This window comes from Leptinotarsa decemlineata, unplaced genomic scaffold, assembly GCF_025532065.1.
Source record: "Leptinotarsa decemlineata unplaced genomic scaffold, Ldec_3_MD MMD2_tig00001393_RagTag_RagTag, whole genome shotgun sequence".
NCBI classification, from domain to species: domain Eukaryota; kingdom Metazoa; phylum Arthropoda; class Insecta; order Coleoptera; family Chrysomelidae; genus Leptinotarsa; species Leptinotarsa decemlineata.
This window is the reverse complement of record NW_027412562.1, coordinates 10,892,532-10,916,077: the sequence shown is the minus strand read 5'-3', so window position 1 is coordinate 10,916,077 and position 23,546 is coordinate 10,892,532. Positions and strand designations below refer to the sequence as shown.

Genomic DNA, 23,546 nt, shown 5'->3' with positions numbered 1-23,546 from the left:
AACCATTCTTTTATGACGACACTCCAATATCAAAAAGTCCACGGCCTCTCAGTTGTCAGGAAATGTATAACTCTGGAACGGTACTATGAAGGTACATCATTTTTTCTTTCGTGACTTCACGTCTGATTGGTGTTACTCCTCCCGAGTCCACTTGTCTACCCTACGGCTTGTCTTTCATTGAACGGGTTCTTACTCGCTGATCAAGTTGTGATCACCTCTTTCGTTGACGAAAACTGAGCCGAGTTCATCAGCCGGTTGGGCAACTGCTTCGAAGAGAAATGCTCCTATTTGAGCTGTCTCATGATCGCTGACCATATACAGAAGGGAATTGACTCTAGCCTGACCAGACATGATAAAATGAGTCAGCCAGAGTGGTATCAATTGTCCAAGGCATCTTACTTGGTCTGGAACCACACAATATTTGGGCAGACGCAAAATGAGCTCGAACCATGTATTATCAAATACCTTGTGGTAATCGATCCAGGCAATAGCCGATTATTGTTATCATTTACCAATAAATCAAATGAAGGTATTATTTTCAATCGAAAAATTTTGTGCAAATTAATTGTTCATTTCATTAATTATCTACGACAATCCTACTTACTACATTCGTATTGTTTGCATGGCTTGTGCATCAGACTCAGACAAACTTGAGAATTGGGAACACATTTCTGGCCGACGGGGCATGTATCGGGTTTGCAAGGATTTTGGCATGGATAGTGTTCAATGTCAGCGTCGTTCAAATCCGCACATCTGCAAAAAACAGTTATATAAGTCAATTTTAATTCATTTCAAATGAGTTCAAAAAATTCACAGCAAATTGTCTAGGAGAACATTATCTTTATATTGTTGTAAAATATTAAAAGAGCGAAACAGGCAGAAATCTAGAATGACTAGTAATTGATGTACAGTTTAGTACACAGTTGTATTATATAATAATTGTTCTAGATAACTAAACCCATACACGCAGTTCAGTACAATAATGCTAAAATCTAAAAGACATTGGCACTCATATATGTGAATACTTCTGGCCTGTTTCTGAAAAGAACTGTTTGGTCTAGACAAAATAACAAAGAAAATCACCATTGCCCGAAATATTCAGAAAGATGAACTACACTTGATCAAGAGACCTCTTACTCTGCAGTTTCAGCAAAGATGCTTACAGACTGGGACGAAATCATTTCCAGGTTTTTTGATTGCATATTTTAATGGCTAAGACGTTCCATCTACGACTGCGATTGACATTATCAAAGGCAATGAGATAATGAATGAAGTGTTCATGGAGAAACTACATTAACGGTTTGGGCCTAGAGTTAATTATTGTTGATTCCTTTTTCCTTTGGGTTAAAATTTATTTTGTGTTTCTGAATTTCCGATGCTTTCTTATATCTCTGCTCTGAGTTATATCAAGTATTTAGGGCTCTTCAAAACTACATCATGAATGATTTGATTTCTTTCTGCTTCCTGATTTATTCATTCATAGACCATGTTAGTTTGTAATCAATAGTGTTTGAGTTTAGAAGCTTTATCATTTTCACAAACACAGGTGTAAGGAAGTCTTGGGTACATTTGAACAAAGACGTCATTTCTCTACTCTATGGACTATGATGTATGTGGGATAGAGATATTCCTGGCATTACGTTAAAAACTGTCAGCTGAAAATGTCATTCTCAAAGTGTTCTCCTTAACTAATAAGTGAATAAATATTTGGAAAAAAAAACTCGAAATATTCATCTCTCCCAACTACCTACACAGTTCTGGTAAATGACTGCCTGGCTTAACTAATATCGGGCAACTGCATGTTTTCATTTCACTCTACTCTCAACATTTGGGATGTTATCAACATTTAAATATTCAGTATTTCCATTTACAGATAACTAATGAGGTAATAGTATGTTGAAATGGTAGAAATTGTTTGAAACTACCAGAATCAAATATACAAAGACTGTCTTGCAAATTGTTATTGTTATATTACGAATATTTTATAAAAACAGTTCATTTTCTAATGTTGAATTTCAAGTATGCACACCAAAATGCTCTTTCTGAGTATTTTCTTATACAGTTTGCCATACCGAAAACGAAGCAGGTCGAATATCTTCAAGACACATTTGCTGGGAAAAAATGCAGAAAAGGCCGATTTTGAATTAAAGGAACATCTTTCTATCATAACTTCAACTGATATGACGAATTAGAATGAAGAAAAGTAGAAAGTAGAAAAGGCAATTTTATAAGAAATTCATACATGTGAATGATCACTGCGTAACTTTTGATTTTGACGCCCTCAGCAGGTTATTGGTGTACTAGGAGTTATCACCACAATAGGCGTTTTATATTGTGAATAAAGGAAGTTCAATACGTGTTCAACCTGTATACATATTTAAGTAAAATTTCAAGTTTGGTTTTCTACAAAAAAAATAGTTGAAGATTTAACGCAACTATAACTACTCGTGTAACAATACTCTAACTCAATATGCTAGTTTTGGTACCAGGAAAGTAGAAAAGACTCATGATGGTTTCATCCCGCTAAGAAAGGCTTCACGATCACACAAAGTGTTAACATCAGAGGATATTTTTTCGAAAAAGTATATATATATATATGATAAGGAAAACAAAAGAAATATTGGACATGATGAAAAACACCACCAAAAATTAGGTTACTGAGAAGCCCGAAAGTCTCATATTGACTAAGAAGAAAAGAGTTTGAAGTAGGTCTTTATTGCAACTTGTGTATGAAAGAGATACATAAAGAAATGGAAAAAACTCATAATGATTCAGTCGACAACAGACTTTCAAGAAGAAGATGGGGATACCAAAATAGGCATTTCAGATATTTTCTGCAAATTTTCCTCTGATATCTTGAAATTGTTTTGGGTTAGAATATCTCAAGCCGGATTAGTATATAGAGAAGTCCATTAATATTAGCAATTATTCCTTGTTTATTTGAAACATCCACTATATTTATTCACTTTTTCTCATTGACCTATCTATGCATGATTGAGTTGTGAAGAAAATAAGAAAGTTATATGCTAGAATTGGTCAATACTTGGAAATATATGATGAAGATATCAGACCCACGTTATTGTGATATTTTCAATGTACAGTTCACAAGACCTCAGCATGTATAACACCATACAATATATTTCTTAAGCGTGTTCAATACACGCGGTATTAAACACGCATGAAGAAGCTATTGTAGAGTGAAAAATGTGCTGCGGTTTTGTGAACTTTTCGAAGAAAATCTCATAATGAAGTGTAACAAATTCGAAAGCAAATAAAAATATGTTACTGAAAAATGACTTACTTGGCTAAACATGCAGAAGGATAAGTCACTCCATTTCTTCCGCAAATAGGCACATAATGAGGAGGACAGTTACAAGGAAGTGTTGTATAAGCAGTATTCCTGCCGCTCAAAGCGGTGCTTTCGCATTGTTTCTTGCTGCAAATTATTTCCCCCGCATAGCAGCTGCATTGGTTGCAATCCATGTTGAAAATGGTTCCATGCAATTGGTGAGTGTTCCCAAGTAGGCAAGAAGTCAGCGTGACGCAGAGCAACGGCTGGCATTCCTCTATGTTGTTTTTGTTGCATTTGCAGATCTTCAGGCAACCCTTTGGATTGTTGGGAATTGGTATTCTGACTAGGGTTTTATCCGGGACCATGTACTGGGAAACTTCACCTATTGAAAGAAACGTGGTACATGTGATTAATGTTGAAGAGATGAACGACATTGTGGGGAATGTTATTATAATATTATTATTATATAAAATTTTCAACAGCACTCAAATAAATACCTTTAATCCAATAAACCTCATTTATTTTCCTCAAAAAGTCATGATGAACCTCAAACTTTAAAGAGTAAAACAATTGCTTGCAAAGCAAAGAAGGTATTTCTTTGTTCAGGAATGAGCAAAATAATTATAATAATAATAAATATTATTATTGTGTAATAAAATACAAAATTACACATGAAAGAACTGAGTACATTTGAAATTATATCAGCCAAGGCCACAGAAACAAGTGAAAATTATATGAGACAAACAAACTGAAATTTTATTGAATTCCGCTGGCCAGCATTCAGGATAGACTCTTTAAGATTTTTCTTCAGCGTAGAAGTAGTTAAATTACAACACTCTGAGGGCATATTATTTAGCATAAAAGTTGCTAAATAAGAAAAGAATCCTTGGAAAGTGAAGAACGATGGGTAGTTTATTAGTCAAGATCTTGTTGGAAAAAGAAGCGTAATGAAGAAAAAGCGTTTCATCCAATTCCAAAATTTGCAATTCCCTAATATGTAGATATTATGTGCTAGTGGGTATTTTATGAAAATAATGCATTGACTTTGCATTTTTTGCAATCTTGTACGCCCTTCATGTAATAAACAAGGTTTACTAACTATGTCAGCATAGTTAGTATGCGAGAGGACAAGATAATTGCAAAGTATTCCCTTCATAAATAGTTTTTTAAGGCGACGACACCTAATTGTTTGGAGAATTTGAGCTGTTGGTCAAAAATAACACCAAGACATTACGCTTTCAATTTATAATTTCTTTCCTTTGTTTGTTTGTTTTGTTTATTGATCCATCAAAATGAGCTTGAAAAAACAATTGGATAAGTCAGTACATATCAAATACAAATATAAAAGACAAACACATTCATAAATAACAGGAAGTATTAAAACAATCAAGTGAGTGAACAAAGCAGCAATGATGAAAAATAAAACATTTTCAACAAATGAGGGTAAGAGAAAAAGTCATCGATTGTATGGAGACTGATTTCAAAAAGAAGTTGTTTTATTTCATGTTTGAATACTGTTCATTGGTTATAATGTTGAAAAACTCCGGAAGTGCATTATATAATCTCAGCCCCAAAATCTCAAACGATTTCAGACGTAGAGATAAGCATGTTTTGGGTATGTGAAAATAATTTCTGATGTTGGTTTCAAGTAGTGTTGTGCCTAGTACAGCCATATGGTACTCCTCAGCCTGGTGTTTCTAGTCAGGTCTGGAAATCGTAAAAATCATAAATCGATGATAATTTCGAGCATTGAGAGACCTTTCTCTATCTGAAACAATATAGACGATAGTTTTGTATAATAGACGAATACCTGTGTGTCTTCTGTAAACCTACTCAATCTGGGTATTCTATCGCATAAATCAGATTGTGCTCGATCGGTGTCCCACTAAATGGCTGGACAAACATGAAGGTTTTTCATTTACGTGCAGATCAGATAGCTTCTAATTTTAATATGTTTTTGAAAGCTCTATATCTCTGTCTGCAATCTGTATGTATCTCCCTCGTCAATAATTTCCATTGCTTTCACATATCCAATTACGTTCTCAATATGAAATCTTGTCTTCAATAAAAACTATGACGGCAAATTATTATCTCTAATGAACTTTCTGTAACTATTCGGAATTTAGAAGCTATCCTGAAATACATGGTGTTCTATTTGGAAAAACCGAGTTTTGGCCCATTTTTAAATCTTCAGAATAAGTCATCGATTCTGAACACCTTGTAGAACATTTTGGAAATTTTACTCCCACAAGACAAAGTAATAAAGTATTTTGATGAATGCCAGGTATTCAAAAATGTAAAAATACACTGAGTTCTGCTTTTGAATTAAGGAAGATGGTACCATCACAAAGCCATTATTTTCATTCGATAAAGAATATGAAAAAAATCTATATTTGCCAATATTCAGAAAATTAATTCTAATATTGTTTGATAACCGACAGTCGTCGTGATGTACCATGTATGTTTAACAGAATTTCCTTTGTTTTCTTTTGAAATATAGAATTATTTGTGGCAGAGAGGTAAAGTAATCTGTTATATCAACCTGTATTACTACTGACAGATTATAATCTAAAATATTACGTGAACATGAAGATTTAAAATATATAGATTTTAAATATATAGTTGATATATGATTAATCTTACGCCTTTCTCGATTTGGTGTGTATTTGTATACAGTAGTATGATTCTATATATGTTACCCTTATGGATTTGATGACTACCTGTTTCATCTTGATTTTTTTCGGGTTGGAGCCTAGCTGCCTTACCCTTTAAACTGGTTGGATTTGATGAATGTGATACAAAAAGAAAACACCTCTTTGATGTTATACCCAAACAATGTATCTAATGTCTGCATCTTTATCTTCATTTAGGTTTGGCAGGTGCGAATTTGAAGTCAACTTAATTTTATCTGATCATCGCATTCCTACTCATGAAGGGTTCTCAGACTAAACAGTATTGCTGTTTTTTCAATATGTAAAGTAAGGTTTGACATTTACTTACGCTTCAGTTTTCCAGGCAATGAAGGTATATAACAAAGTTTCCACCGTAGAATGAAAGTAGTTGGTATTTCTTATATATTAATGACAAAATGATGGGATTACTCAGAGTTCTCATGAAATTTTCCTGATTCTTTTGTGAAAAAATTTATTATTCATTGGTCCTTCGAGCCGGATATTATAACTTATTTTGAGTCAATAGAAAAACCTTTCGACAATATATCGTTTGCTTTATAAATGGAAATCTCCTATTGAGAATTCGCAGTGAAGTGGATGAAAGGGTTGAGGAGTAACAAAGCAAACAGAAATAGAGAGAACTGAAAACAAAAATATTGGTCACAATTTCTTAAAAAGGTATTTCAACTATAAGTGGCAGTAAAAGAAAGTGAGTTCTTGAAAGTCGATGTACAAAAGTATGCGAAACAAGTACCAAAGAAATAAAACACTTGAATTATCTCAAAAGTCGTACTCTTCAACTAGTTACAAAGAAAGCCTTTTAGTGACATACTTACCCAGCTTACAACCAGGTTGACATAAATACGGCTTGCAATTCATCCCGTGCATACAATTTCGGTTCAGCAAACAAATTTCGTTCGCCTCGCATGGATTTCCCTTGCAAGGACTAAACACCTGTCCGGTTATCCTCGAAAACTCGTACGAGGAAGGGGTCAAGTAGTGGTCCAGCTCCACGCAAGAATCATCGGGATCTTCAGGCGATAAAGTTTCGCAAATCGATTCGGCGGAGTACTCTGGGGAAACTCTGGTCCAGTCCACGCACTGCGAAAGAATATCGAGGCAGACGTTCCGACATATCTGGTTAGCGTGGGATGCCCTGGAACACGGTTTGATCTGGAGCGTGCAAGCTACGGTTTTCCAGATGTTCGGTGAGCATTTGGACATGCTTTTCAGAGGAAGAGTTAGTCCGGGAGCTACAAAATAAAAATATTTTCTGTATGTACATCTATTTTTTTTATATATAATCATGGAAGCAGAAAATTTGCTCTGAAATAGATTGCATCCGTTAGTTTTAGAAACGTCAAAAAAATAGGCTCGTGATATGAAATTATCAAGCGCAGAATCGTAAATGGGAGGGCCGCAAGGTTCTGTACTTGGTCCGGTACTGTTCGTGTCATACATTAACAGATTATCCATTGTTTTACCTAATGGTGGATTGACAATGTACGATACATCACAACTGATATCTCTCAAAAATCAAACTGTAATGTGAAAACGTGTAAAATCATCTTAAAGCAGTTAGTTGCAAATTAAACGAATGCCGTCCAGTTCAGAACTCCTCAAAAGATACCATAAAATATAAATATCATGACGAATAGTACTAGCTTGATTATAACAACTGCAAATTTTTATGTCCATATTCATAAATTCCTGTTCTTCAATTCACTATTTGTTAAAAAATTCTGAATTAGTTGTAACTTATAGTCAATTAATTTATGTTAGGTAGGTCAGTAGTCGGACGGTTTGACGTGGGTACTTTGTTCGCTCTCTCAATCGACCGATGTGTGAGAGTAATATTAATCATGTAGAGACAACTACAGAGTTCTGAATCTTCTAGGATACAGCTATACAGGATGATTCAAACCATGACGTCAAAAAAATGAAAATTGAATTCTTTGCATCAAAGAATATCAAAATATACCCCGTGTATACCCCGATTTTTGTAGAATTCAAGTAGCAAAACTATTGTTCGGAAGTGATAAATTTATGTTAGAGGAAGACATAGTTGAATTTTCAACATTAAACAAAAAATCTAAATGAGAATCCATAGCTTCTTGGTAACTATTAAAACTTTGCGAAACCCTAAGCTTCTATGAAAACACAAAACAATATTCTACCTAATGGACAATTAATTATTTGCCGAAACTGACTTTCGAAAGAACCGGCGGGGAAGTTTTCTAAGTTATTTGATGAACAAATTGTTATTGCCATTTTGTCATTCCTAAGGCAGTGAGGAAATACCTCAATCTTACCAAAAATAATTCGGAAAAAGCTGGTTGATGTTAAAACACATTTTAACAGAATCGTCCAATTATATTGATAAATCAAATTTCAAAGCTCTTTGCTCCTTCGCCAAACTAATAGGACTCAGGAAGGTCGAAAGCTCATGCCAAGAATGAAATGCAACACATAAAGTGAGGTTATGGTGAAACATAAGTTGAAATAATGATATATTTAAATATTGATAAATGTCAAAACCTAAAATTTCGTGTCAGTGAAGTAGTAGAACGGAGTATTGCTACTAGATTAATAATAATAATTTTATAAAAAAAATTTAAAATGTCCTCGAGCATCTACAACGTGTTAACAATTATGATTTGATCTTCGAAAAGCATTTGCGTTTTCTCGAAAGTTTATGTCAACTTCTTTCAGTTTCTCTCGCTGATCGGAGTTAATTTTGGCTGCATAAAAAAAATCAGGTTCTTCCTTTTTGTACTCTCTTCTACTACCGACATGTACGTGTTTTTTGGACCAGAATTGATGGTGAGTATCATTGTATAGCAACATAAGTTATTCTCTTAGTCGATATGAAGAAATACACTTTCATTATGGTGTTGCAGAGGAAATTTTTGTTCAGCGGCGAGAATTTATCGACAACTGGAACAGCAAAGTAAAGAACCAAATTATGCCCTGAAAACATGACAGAACTATTCAATTCCGGAAAAAAGGTTCGAAATTCAATTCTAGAGGTTATGGGAATCGAAGAATTCAAAAAACAATATTTTATAATGTATTTACCTAGATTTTATTAGAACTCACTCACAGAACTGTTGATAACTGTCTCTGTTTTGTTTATCGAACAGTGAACTGTCTTTTAGTCTACTTTCTGAAAGTTTCGAATATAAATACTCACTAAGTGTAATGTTATTTTGATTCTGCCATTTTGCTACATTATTTCTTGCCTCTTCATCCGCCTGCGATGTACACGATCGAAATAGTTCTGTCGGTCTGTTGTTGAAGTTTGTACAAAAGCTGAGACCGTCACAACCCAATTCACAAGGTTCATCCACTGAGAAAAAAAAAATCATGTTATACATAAGATGAATGATAGCATAAAAAATAAGAATTGATTTTGTATCTGATTCTATAATAATTATTTATCGCTTTTTCATATACGCTCTCTGTTTAAATACGCTTTCAACCATTCAACAAATGATTAATAAATTTCAGTCCGAAATGTTGAAAATTATGTAAATTACCTGAAAATAAAACCAAACCTTCTTTGCAGTGTTTATCCAAATTGCAGATGAATATATTAATGAAATCTACTTTACCTTCATCTATACAGGAACGCAGACTTTCTTCCGTCACTTGAGTAAGACACTTATAGTGAAAATCTTCCCAAGAAGTTGCCCAAAATTTGGTGAAAGTTTTAGAACAAAGTCTGGAACACTGGCTTGAATTCGCTCTTTGGCAACAGTGCCATTTAGCGCTGTCCATTCCGACTCTTTCTATCCTCGAAACTTCTACAGAATTGGAAACAGAACTCGCATCAGGCTTCAGAAAACATTGCCAAAAGTATTCCTAGAAAAGAAAAGGAATAACATTTCACAAGGTACCATGAAGAAGTTCAACATTCAGAACGATCACATCAGAAGAAGGATAATCTTGACAAATGTTAAACTATTCAATCATTAGTTGATCAAACTCAAACTATTGAAATTAGGTGTCTAAGAGAGCCCTATTTTCATTTTCAACTCGAGGTATAATAAGTTAGTTTCAAAAAGGAAACATTTTTTCAGTAATTTTGAGTATGCCAATACTCTTCAACTCATCCCTCGCATCTTCATGTCTGTGTTGAAATCAAATATGGTTGATAATTGAATAGAACTGGGATGAAAATCAATATTGAAACTCATATAAATATAGTTTATTTTATGATTTTCACTATAAAGGATTCCACAAAAACCGCGACACGTGTACTAATGAGTTTAAATATGGTTAATGAGTTTAAATATGGTTAATTTGTGTTACATTTACCATGTTTCAGTTTCAACGAGCCCTATGTTTAGGAGATAGATTCATGTGGCGTGCCGCGGGGATCTATTCTGGTACCTACACTTTTCCTCATACTCATAATTTCGTTTAAACTGAAAGGGTATATTTTTAGGAGCCGATAAAGCTGGTGTCTTACGGCGAAACATAGGATTTTCAGCAGTGAGGATGACAATGTTCCTTTAAAGTGAAATTTTACTTCTTTCATTGATTACATTATGTAGGAATCCTGTGAATGATGTCTTATTCGATTCCATTACGAATGTTTGGAATGCAAGCGGAATAGAGAAAAGTGTTTTTCATATAATTCAGCTTTCATAAAAAAGTATTCGTTTTGAAAGTATTTGGCAATTGTATAATTCTATGTTTACATGAAAATAGCTGTTTCTTCCAGTTTGTGTCTGAAAGTTACTTCTTTGCATGATCTACAAATCTTGTTATAGAGTTAATTCCTTGAAACTGATTACTTCCTTTCTTTCTTTGGAAAATTTCCACATTTTTTTGTATCAAGAGAAGAGAAAGCTAAAACCTTTCTTTCCCAAAAATCAATATCTTCTAAAAATAAACCCTTTCAATGCCTTTCCTATGGCTGGGATTCAATCAAATAAGCTAATGACTTTTATTTACGTACTGTCATCGATGACACGGGCGGATTCAACTCATTCCGTGACAAAAGGTCGTATTTCTAATAACCAATTAAGCGTTTTTTTATAATGTTATCATTATTTGCTACTAAAGAGCCGATAAGGCAAGTATCTCACGGCGAAACATCAGATGTCTAGCAGTAAGAATGACAGTGTTCCATGTAAATGAAATGTTACTTCTTTCATTATTTATATTGCGTAGGAATCCTCTGAATGATATCTGATTCGATTCCATAACGAAAGTTTGGAAAACCAACGGAATAAAAGAAAGTGTTTTTTGTATAATTCAGTTTTTATATGAAAGTATGTTTATATGAAAATAGCTGTTTCGAGGGGGCTTTTTCTTCCAATTTGTGTCGAAAGTTACTTCTTTGCATGATCTACACATTTTTGTACAGAGATAAGTTTTTAAAATTGATTGCTTCCTTCCTTTCTTTGAAAGATTCCTACGTTTTTTTCTATCGAGATGGAAAAGTAGAAAGCGTAAACCTTTCTTTCCCAATAATTTCGATGTTTGAAGTAAATTCACTGAAACTGTTTTCTGACACACTAGTTTATGCTTCTAAAAACACAGAGACAGTCAATAATAAAATGTTCAGTAAAGTTTATTTTCAATTCCCTGCATAAACATGCATGTTTCTTGGGATTACTAAAGTTGTTACAGTATTTCCAATACCAATTGGAACAGCACAGATAAGAAATTCCCGCATCGACATAGGCGTCGGCATATTATTTTTCAGTGGTATTTTTTCAGTTACTTATTCTCTCAATCATAGCAAATGATCACCCCATGAAAAAGTTATCTCAACTGAATTTTTCCACCATTGCTAGCAAAATCAAAATTCTTCTTCGCTATATTCGGATGAGGTGGAATCATCATCGGGTTGAATAACGATCGGATTTATGGAATTTTGTACATAATATTTGTTCTCTTCTTTTATAACTTCATTCACCACCCGCCTTATATTGTCAAGCACTACAGCATTCAAAGTCGGTGACTGGTTACATTTCCGCAAGCTTTCTTTCATTGTGGCCCAAACCATTTCAATTGGATTGAACACACAATATTATGGAGGCAAACGTGAGAGAATATGACCACGCGTTTCACACATCGAATCAATAATATACTCTATTTTGAAATTACGTTGTTTTATGGTCGCCAGTAACACCTTTTTCGTTGAAATCTTTTCGGGTATTTCCATGTCATGATTTCGCATGAAATCAACAATATCTGCTTTTTTGTGTTGGTATTGTAGTCAATAACCGAGAATGATACGAAGCGTTATCCATAAAAATAACCGAGTTTGGAGGAATATTTGGGAGAAGCTGTTCACTGAACCAGGTTTCGAATAAAGCCGCAGTCATATCTTCGTGGTAATCAGCAGACGAATCTTTTATATTTTTGGCCGACAGAAGCAAAGCGTTAGGTACGAAACCAATTTTATTCTCAGCATGCATGCAGCATGTATTCAAAGCACGATACTTGATTTCGTCTACCCAGCCATATTTGACAACATCATGGGTGTCAAACCAAGTTTCGTCGAGGTAGATTATATGTCTGCTGGATTCTCGGTAGCTTTTCATTCGCCTCAAATATTCTTGTCGGAGTTGAACAATGCGCGTCGATTCCATTATGAACATGTGATTGTTCAATTTCATATATCCGAAACCACAAGACAATAAGACACCTCGTAGAGTTCATAAAGATTTGTAATTGTAATCGGGATAGTCGAGTAATTTATACCAAATCATTTCCAAGGTTGGTACTTCATTTGTTTGGTATATACCATAAATTGTTAGCCGAATCACATCTTTTGTAGCACCATCAACGTTTGCGAATTTTTTATTCCTTTGTTTTCGTTTCATTGCATGGTCAATGACATCCCCTATTTTAATGACTCGAAGAACTGTCGAACGAGATAGTTTCCTTAACTCGCATATTCTATTCACAATATCATTCTGTGAAGTGTGACAGTTTTCCTTCTTCAAGTATTCATGAATATTTAAAATTACTCGCTGAACTTGAACATGTAAATCCTTATTTTCAAATTCCGGATCCCTGTCGATTGACACAGATTCCTCACATGTCATCATTTGTTTCAAAAGGTCTCCAGAAAGCCATATTGATGAAAGTACCCAAAACCACTAAGATTTCCTTTTTCCAGAGATCAATTACTCTCAAACCAAACTGATATTTTTTCACTCGACACGCTAACAAGGTTTATCATCTTCAGGAGAAGCAAATTGATACTGAATCTAGAGACAAGAGTTAGCTGTTTATATACCTAAAGTTTTTTGGTCCGATGTGGACTTTTTTTGTTAATCTATTGTTGACAAATTAATTTGCAGGTAGTGGTTCCACTAGTTAATTACCGAAAAATCAATTAGGATAATCATCATTTAACAAATAAAGTCCACATCGGACCAAAAAACTTTAGGTATATAAACAGCTAACCCTTGTCTTTAGATTCAGTATCAATTTGCTTCTCCTGAAGATGCTAACCGTATTAGCGAAACGAGCGTCGTGTGCAAAAATATCAGTTTGGTGTTAGGGTAATCTCTAGGAAAAGTTTTCAAAAATCGGTTTGCAAAACCACTCACTACCTCACCTAACCTCACGAACACACGGCACTGATAAAGACATATTTTGAAACGGACAAAAAATTAGTATTCAGCCAGTCCAGCTAGCCGAGCCTTTATTCCTCAACTACATTTGATAGCACGTTTACTAACTATCTGGGCGACTAGGGGCCACAGGCAAGAAATGTTTATGACTGTACTCTTATTTTTATTGCCGTTCCAATTGGGAATGGATAGACTATACTCCCATTTAATATGAAAAAGGTGCAGAATCTTAGCAAGACATAGTTGAAAAAATATAGTAAGTATTTAAATGTTTATATGTATTTATTTTCAATTTCAATCTGTAGTTCATTTTTGGAGGCGGTGCAGTATGAAAATTGAAAAACTTACGGAATGCCTCGCGTAAATTATTTCAATTTCTATCCATTTTCTATTGGGAATAGTTATTTTTATCTCGATTTGGGTGGTTAACTGTGTATTCACATGATTTTAATGATCTGTCTTTTGTTACTCTTAAGTAAATTGCCACAAATGGTATGTCTAACGGGTGCGTTTGAAAAACGGTTGAGAATCTTACAAATGTTTGTGTTTTAGGTATATTCCTTAAAAAGTAGCTTTCATATTTTAAGATATAAATGATGAAATGTACGAACTAATATAGCATTTAGATTTGAAAACATACACAAAAATTTGTAAAACATAATAGTGAACCCGTTGACAAAATGTAAAACGTTCTATTGTATAGCAGAAAAATCAGCTTCGGAAGAAGAGCATTGCTTTGCTGATGACAGCACACTTGCCTCGTCATTCTATCTGGATTCCAGGACATCGGCTCCGAATGCACATCTTCATCGGCAGCAGGAGGTTTATACAGAGTGACCCATTTGAAAGCGGGCCACCTCTCTAAAACTGTTATTTATTATCCGATTCAGAAGTTTTTTTTTTCAATAGATAGAGCGTCAATAGTTCTATTAGAGTGCTGTGAAGTCGAAATATAAATAAAATTTTCAAGGCCTACTTCGAATTTTTTTCAAGGTCAAAAATCCAAAAAACATACTAGCGATTTTTTTATATGAAATTTGACGACGCCACTGGATTTGTGATGCTTTCAAATGGTTGTGACTGAAATTTCAAGATAAAATAATGTTTTTTAACAGAAATATGGCATAAGTAAAATATACCAATCACTGTCAAAATAATTCAAATAGTTGTATATTAAATAACAATTTTGTAAATAATATGGTTTGAAATACTTCTTCAGAACATAACAACTTTATGTGCGATATAGTTATCTTTATTAGCACACTGCAGTTTGTTGTCAAAGAATAGAAATACACATCTTTATATCATAATATAATTATCAATATTAAAACCATAAATGAACCACTACAAAAGAATGTATTAACATGACAATGCCCACACATTAAATTTTGGACTGTTCCACCAAATCTCCATTCAATTCGATACATTTATCATATCGTTTTCTAATGTTAACCAAAACATTCAATAATTGATTTGGGGTGATATCTCTGCAAGCCTGTCTTATTCTTTCACGCAGTTCCTCTTTGCTCGTTGGGCGAGTTTTGTATACTTTTTCCTTAACGGTGCCCCATAAAAAAAAATCAAGTGGAGTCAAGTCCGGGGATCTGGGGGGAAACTCAATCAGTGAACTATTTCGCCCTATCCACCGATTAGGAAAATTTTCTTCCAGCCAATCTCTAACAATCCTGCTATTGTGGATGGAACAGCCATCTAATTGAAATAGAATATGGGCCTCTTCTGCTAGTGGAAGTTCATCCATAGCGTTGGAAAACTCGTTTTTCAAAAAATTCAAAAAAATTTGACCATTCAAATTGTTTTCAAAAAAAAAGGGGCCAATTATTCTGGTATGTAATATTCCGCACCAAACATTTATTTTTTGGGACTACTGTCTTCTGCAATTTATTATCCAATGTGGATTTTCTTCCGTCCAGTACCTTGAATTTTGAGAATTAACTGTTCCATTGGTTGTGAATGTTGCCTCGTCACTGAACAAAATTTTTTTCAGAAAATTCCTGTTATTTAGATATTCTCCTTGAGCCCATAAACTATACTCCATCCTCTTTTCATTATCGCCTTCTTCTAAGGTGTGAAGAAACTTTGGTTTAAAGGGCTTCATATTATTATATTTCCTAAGATTTCTCCTTATTGTTTCACGCGGTAAGTTGATGTCCAAACTTGCAATTCTCACACTTGTTTTCGGATTATTATTAAAATAATTTCGAATTCGTTCAGAATTATTTCGTCTCTGCCTTTGTACAGTATTAATATTCTTCAGGATATGTTTACTAACAGCTCCATACTGATTGAAAATTTTGTTTACTCTTCCAACTGTAGCTCTGCTAATATTTCGACGCTCCGGATGCATGTTATTGAAAATTCTACATACTTCCCTTTCGGATCTGTCGTTGTTACCACGAAGTTTTACTATTTCAATTTTCTCCTGCAAAGTCAAATTATCTGCCATACTTCTTTATTAGTGTAGGTACTTGAAGAGTTATAAACTTCACTATTAATACTGACAAATTTGTGTCTTTTCGTCTTTTATTTTAATGACTTGTCATCTCCACGGCAACTTAACTTTCAAAGCCTTCTAATAAAAATAATATTTTCGAAATGTGGCATCCCAAACATGTTTGAATGAAACCAAGATATGTAGATATTCGGAATAACTGACAACCACCAAAGAGGAACTGCGTGAAAGAATAAGACCAGGCTTGCATAAATGTTACCCCAAACCAATGATCGAATTTTGATCGAATCTTATGATTAGTTAGCATTAGAAAATGGTAGAATAAACGTATCGAATTAAATCGGAAATTAGTTACAAAGTACGGAAATTAATGTCTGGGCACTCTCATCTCAATCCATTTTTTTGTTGTAGTTCATTTATTTCATCAGTATTGGTTATTATTGATTATTGAATATTGATTACTATTTGATGTAAAGATGTATATTTCATTTCTCTGATGACAAAAAAACTGCAGTGTTTTGATGGACATAACTATCTTCTATACTTTATGGAGTTCTGTTTGAAAGAAACATAATTTGACACCATTTTGAATAACTGCTGTTTACAAGCTCGACTGCTAACGACGTGAAAGAGCATTTTAAACGATATTATAAATAATATTGTGATTTAATATGACGACAATTCGAAATATTTAGATAAAGTGATAAAAATTTTACTTATGCTATATTTCTGTTAAAAAAACATATTTCATCTTGAAATTTCAGTCACAACCATTTGAAAGCATCACAAATCCAGTGGCGTCGTCAAATTTCATATAAAAAAATCGCTAGTATGTTTTTTGGATTTTTGACCTTGAAAAAAATTCGAAGTAGGCCTTGAAAATTTTATTTATATTTCGACTTCACAGCACTCTAATAGAACTATTGACGCTCTATCTATTGAAAAAAAAAACTTCTGAATCGGATAATAAATAACAGTTTTAGAGAGGTGGCCCGCTTTCAAATGGGTCACTCTGTATCTTAATTAGGATCTAGAAGTGATTTCGAATTGGGGTGAAAGTAACCAGGTTCAATTCAATGCCACAAAAAGCCAGGCATCGGTTTTCTCCAAAAAAATAAATGTCTCCGAACCGGGTATAGTAATGACACGACAGACACTCCCACTATCTGCAATCATGTCGCTGGAATTGTAAAGGCTGCTTCTCAAAAGCTTGGAACACTGTTCCGAACCAGAAACCTGAACACACCTCAGAAATTTTTGATGCTTTATGAAGCTCAGATCAGACCTTCTTTGAAGTATTGTTCTGATAGAGTATTGTTCTCCGCCCCTAAGCATACCTTGAAGCTGCTGGATTTCATCCAGAAAAGAGCCATACGCCTAATTGGAGACGCGAACATCACTTGCAACCTTGATAGTCTGGAACATCGAAGAAAGATTGGACCGTATATATCAGAAATACGTGACGGACTGTGGCTGCTCATCCTTTTGAGGTTCAACTCAGTACACCTCGAACTCTACTGTTCAAGCCATATTTCACTAGAAGAACTTCGTTTATGTGGAATAAACTTCCTGAGAACGTTTTTTCAAATGGATTTAATCTCCAGCGATTCAAATCGCTGATGGGCACTAAGGATTTTCAAATATTCCAATTGGGGTGCCCCTATGGGATAAAAAGGAGTACCTTCACATATGAAAATTACCTTTGCATCACTGTTTCTTCGTACCCCTATATTTTCGTTTTGAGTGAACACTTAATGTACACCTTTCAAAAATTGAGTAAAATATAACGTGAAAGCACACATACACCATTTAAATAATAAAGCTAACTTTAGTAAAATAACTTACTTGAGGCATAGGAAATCCACAACCTCCCAATTGAAGGCCATCCATTATTTCTTCCATCGTATTCCTTGTTGACAAAACTTTCTTGCAAGCTTCCCTACATTTAATATTATTTGATTTATCACAGCACATGAGATCTGAAATATCAAATTTTCAGTATTTTGCTCAAACTGAATTGTCGAATCAATAAATGTCAAAAGGAAAATGATTCCAGACTTAGTGTGCTACATAAATGAACAAATTAAGAAAATTATCTGAGACAGCAACAACAATCTCACTGCTTTTCATCAATATTTCTTGTATCTATACTGAAATGGAGTACTTACGTTTTTGGGTAGTTTTTACAGGAGTATACTTGACCATATCTTTTATACATTCGGTAACTTTCGGGCTGTCATGCTCACAATGATCAATCAACTTTTGTCTCTGGAATTTATTAGGAGACAACTCGCTACGGAAAATCTCGACACATGATTGTTTACAATTTTCATTTCTGGCGCTGTTACAACATTCTGCCCCGGCTGAAAGAAATATTTAAGAATAATTTCTGGAAGGCATATTTGAGATAATTATAAGAAATTGTGGAGTACAATAAGTAGTAGTATACAAATAATGTCAGGTGGAGTTTACAAACAAACAATGATTACACAAAGCCAATTACTGTCCGCGGTATATAACCAATTGCAAATAAACTTTATGATCCTGAAAATGTGATATCAATTATAACAAAAAAGTACCTATTAACACATATAAAAATACACAAAATCTACATCATAGTAAGAGTGCTTTTACCCTGAATCTTAAATAAGGGAATCCATGATTTAGTGGAAAGTAAAAATTGAATAATAAATAATATAATATAATATAGACAGATCAATAAAAAATGAATAAAAAAACTGCTATCATCGGGTTTGACTATTACTTTTCAATAAGTTATGTATGTATGTATGTCCAGGCTATTTTAATGAAATGAACATTTCTTCAAAGCAATACTTGAACCAGTGGCGTATCGAAGGTTGGAGGGGGGGGTCGGGACCCTCCCGAAATTTAAAGGCATATTGAAAAAAGAATTAGGCATGGAGCTGGTGAAAGAAAAGAAAAGTTATCATTACTCTTGTGTACAAACATTAAATTATCATACGATTGTTGGTTTGTCCTTTTGTTTAAATCATAAATTATCAAAGGACATGTTTGAGCTCGGCCGCTCGAGTAGTGAATGGCGGTGATAAAAAAAGCTATCTGAGGAATTCTATGAGTGGAGAACGATTGAATGGGCTTGTTCTACTGTCTATTTATTATCCAGCTCCAATCACCAGTGACGAAGAAATCGATGAAATGGTAAGAAGTGGAAATAGGAGATTAGTGCTGTAACTTAGAGCAGCGGTCCGCAACCCTGGGGTCGCGACCCCATGTGGGGTCGCGAAAGATATTTATGGGGTCGTCAAAAAAGTCAACAAGGACCTGTACTTATTAAAGCTCGCGCATTAAACAGTCGCCTTTTCAAAATAATGTGTCGCGAAATGGGATCAGAATACGAAAATCTACTATTACATACGGAGGTCAGGTGGTTATCGCGAGGAAAAATACTCCAACGTGTATTTGATCTCAAAGATGAAATCAGAATATTTCTATTTGAACGTGAACCAAAGCTAGCGGAATATTTCTTGAATGAAAATTGGCTGGCAATAGTTGGCTATCTTTCGAACATTTTTGAAAAACTTAATGATTTGAATCAATCGTTGCAAGGGAAGAGTACAAATGTATTGATTTTGGCTAACAAAATAAAAGCTTTTTGTAGGAAAATAAGTTTGTGGATACACGAAATCAGTGCTGAAAACTACGAGATGTTTGCATGTTTGGAGAAATTTTCTGAAGAAAACAATATAAATCTCGAAGAAGAAATCAAAACCAAAATCATCTTACAAACCTTAAGCAAGACATGGTAATACGATTCCCAGATACGTCACACGGCGACCAATGGATAATCAATCCATTCACTTGTGATCTTAACAGTGTGAAGATGAACTTAAAAGAAAAGGAGCAGCTGATCGATTTATTGTCCGATGAAATCCTTCTATCTATTTTCAAAACCACGAATCTATCCAAGTTCTGGATAATTATGGAAAAGGAATATCAACTGTAATACAAAACACCTCTGCTGAAATTGCTGGCATTTGCATCTACATACCTGTGCGAGACAGCTTTCTCCACATTGACTGCTTTAAAAACAAAATATCGCTCCAAACTTAACTTAGAACCTGATTTGAGGGTGTCTCTTTCTGATAATATATCACCAAGAATTAATATATTGACTGCAAGTGTGCAACCACAAGGTTCACATTAGTTTGTAAACTTACGTATATGTACCTATTTTTTTTTTAATAAAATGTTAAAATAATTGCTTGTCTCATTTAATGCCATCATAAATATTATGCTAAATGCATATTTTCTAGTTTGCTCTAATATTACTTTCCAAAATAAATAAACTCTTCAACATAATTTATGAAATAAAAACAGCCAAGTACAACAAGGAGGATAATTGAAGTTTACCTTGATTTCGTTACCTGAATCAACCTTTGCACTTGTTCATTTAGTGATTTTTTTTTCTGGGGTCTCTCATAACTCTTTTTTAATTTTGTGGTGGCAATATCAAAAAGGTTGCGGACGGCTGACTTAGAGCTTTATTTTGTTAAATTCATTTATGTAATGTTACACGTCATGAATATATTTCAAATTTTGCTCTACACTGTTGTTTCTCTAGCCTTACTCATTTATTTGAAAAAGTTTGAAGCCCTTGACAAACTACAACACTAATTCATGTGTATTTGTATGAAACACAATTATTTTGCTTCATCACAAAAGAAATAAAAAATATTGAAAAATTATGAATTTGGGAAAGATTTCTTTGAAATATGAAGTTTTATGGAAAGTCTTGAAATCAGTCTAAAAGCCTCTATTTAGTAAGTTGTATTTCAAAAATTTTCCTGGGGGATATCCCCGGACCTCACTGGTTTTGGACCCCTCGAACGAAATTCTTGGCTACGTTACTGATTTGAACCTTAATCAGACACTTTAATACTTAAAGAGACAATACTACTACTACAACTCGGGAGTGTTCTATTGCTTCAGCTATTAAGAGAACATGAAAAACAAGAACCCAGTGTATCTACTGTAAGTCCTCCTCGTTAGAGCACGTGTAAGTGAATTGGCTTTTTGTTTTGAAAATTAATGCTTATTTTACAGCCAGGAATTGACTGAAGATCATTAGAAAGTCCTAGAATTCTCGCCGTAAAATCAAACAAGTGAGTACACTCACAAATGATACTGGAGATTTATCCCAACACCAAACCGTTATTTCAACACCTCGACACGTGTTTTGATCACCAAGTGATCATCTTCAAAAGGAAAATTAAACTCAGTTTTATCCCAACACAAAACCTTTATTTTAACAACTCGACACGTGTTTCGCTCCCAAGTGATCATCTAGTTTAGTTTAATATTCGTCTTGAAGATGATCACTTGGTGATCGAAACACGTGTCGAAGTGTTGAAATAACGGTTTGGTGTTGGAATAAAACTCCAGTAATATTCATTACTATACCAAAGGTTCCAAACAGTGCATCACAAGGAAGTACGATTACATTTAAAGATTTGATTCTGGAAACAGCTCGAACTCGTTCTGATGCTATGGTCAAAGCTGTTATTGCTCGAGTTAAATTGAAACCACTGGAGTTGAAGTCGTTCATTCTCAAGATGAAATTACAAAACTGGCAATTGAGAAAATATTCATTACATCGAAATCGAACGAATTGAGAAATGTTTGCAAAACTACAACTATAAATGACAGGACGATGGTTTGGTGATAAAATTATTATCACGGAAAAATCGGGAGCATCAACTTTCATATGCTTAGTAGACAATCATCATATTTTGAATCAAACTTGGTACGAAAAAAGATGAAGAAAAAGGAAGAACGACTTAGAATCCTAGACGCTGCTGCAGCAATTATTAGGACTATATTCAATCCATAGTTAGATAATTCTAATTGTCTTCCACCAAATCGCATGTTTGGAGATTTTAACAATGAAATCTCGGAGTCGCTGAAATATGTTTTGGAAGGAGTGATGTAAAAAGAAGATCAAATTTAGATCATTTAAAATTAATATGCAAAAATGTTAGCCAAAATATCATGACTGCTGCTCGGCCGAGGTCTTTTAAGTCTAAGTTACAATTAGGTCTCTCAGTTTTTTTTTATCATGCAAGTATACATATTTGAATCATTATATCTCAGAAATGACGGCTCTTAGGAAGAAGTATCTCAACATTTTTTATAGATAATCATCTGGTCTACAATTTTTGTCACAACTGATTTTATGATGAAGCTAACCGTTTTGCTGAAAATCGCGAAAAACCCGATTTTGTGACCTTTGGTCCAGAGTACATATTTTTCCAGGTATCGGATGATGATTTTTCAGATTCCAGTTATAATAGTGTTTTGAACAATCCTAACAATTTCGGGTAGGTGCGAAGTTTTTTACCTCCACTTCTATTTATTGGTCTAATTTGACCAGATAAGCTTCTCAGTCTACTGCACAATCTGTAGAAATTCAAGTTGTATCTGAGGTGCTGTTAGATATTTTATTGATGCACTTCCTTTATTTTCCAAATTCTCATGAATTTTGGGGACACTCAACAACAGGGTCACTATTGTCATATATAGCAACATGGCAAGTAGACGGTTTTTCAAAATCTATGGTCAAAAGTCTATGATCAAACCACTGAAAACGAGGGTTACTCAAATCAAATTTTGTTGCATCCCTTATCCAAGATGTTTATGTTGATATTCGCAAAAAATCTTTTACTTTGCAATATCTTACGTGGTAGGTTAGAGTCTGGCAAAACGGTATGGTATGGTAAAACAGAATACGAGACTTTTGTTCAATACCACTGTTTCTATTTATGATTTGGGTCCTGAACTAAGATGACATGTTATGAATCTGGCATTCAAGCCAGCGTGACGGGCAAGGGCATGTTTGTTCAACATGCGATACTACACCCCTTATAAATTTTGTCTTTTTTCCTAAATAATGGTTCCAATTTCAAAACTGATGAAGAAATGTGAATACTAATGATCAAAGACGAGGTAAAACTACAATATTAACATCAACCCCTTAACAAAGAGAAACTAAAAGAGTTTTAATTTGAAAAAGCTACCGAAGAAGCAGTTTTCAGTGATGGAAGAAATAAGAAAAAGCCGATTGAAAAAACGACATTGAAAAGACATATAGTAACAAAGTGAAACCAACTAAATAAAAACAATATCTAATATCGATATCAGGATCTCGAACAGCAGTTCAAAAAAAGAAGATGGAACTGAAGAAGGCTCTTTGCATTTATTATAATGATCTATATTTTAACTGCAAACCGATAGAGAAGTGGATAAACTGCTTTCTTTGCAAGGGATGGGCACATGAAGGTCGTGCCGTTCAATCTTTTATCCACTTCATAAACTATTTTGTTCTTGTTTTTTTTGTACTGATTTTGCAGTTTCGAATGTATTTTGTTTTATTTTTACAGCAGCATTGAAAACTATCCCGTTTTAACAGCCCCAAATATCTCGTTTCATCCGGCCAGTTTGACAAAACACGATACATCTCCTTCTCTCAT

General features: G+C 34.1%; 1 protein-coding gene across 1 annotated transcript in view; it reads right to left on the bottom strand.

Annotated features, from left to right (window-relative positions):
* The window catches only part of Reck (Reversion-inducing-cysteine-rich protein with kazal motifs), a 198,619-nt gene that overhangs the window by 8,235 nt on the left and 166,838 nt on the right, over nt 1–23,546 (bottom strand). The window contains exons 6-12 of the mRNA XM_074175981.1: nt 18,207–18,401; nt 17,884–18,017; nt 9,579–9,828; nt 9,158–9,313; nt 6,801–7,217; nt 3,302–3,674; nt 605–753 (exon numbers count right to left, since the gene is read on the bottom strand). Coding sequence (XP_074032082.1) covers nt 605–753; nt 3,302–3,674; nt 6,801–7,217; nt 9,158–9,313; nt 9,579–9,828; nt 17,884–18,017; nt 18,207–18,401 — 1,674 coding nt within the window. The remainder of the gene's footprint in view (nt 1–604; nt 754–3,301; nt 3,675–6,800; nt 7,218–9,157; nt 9,314–9,578; nt 9,829–17,883; nt 18,018–18,206; nt 18,402–23,546) is intronic.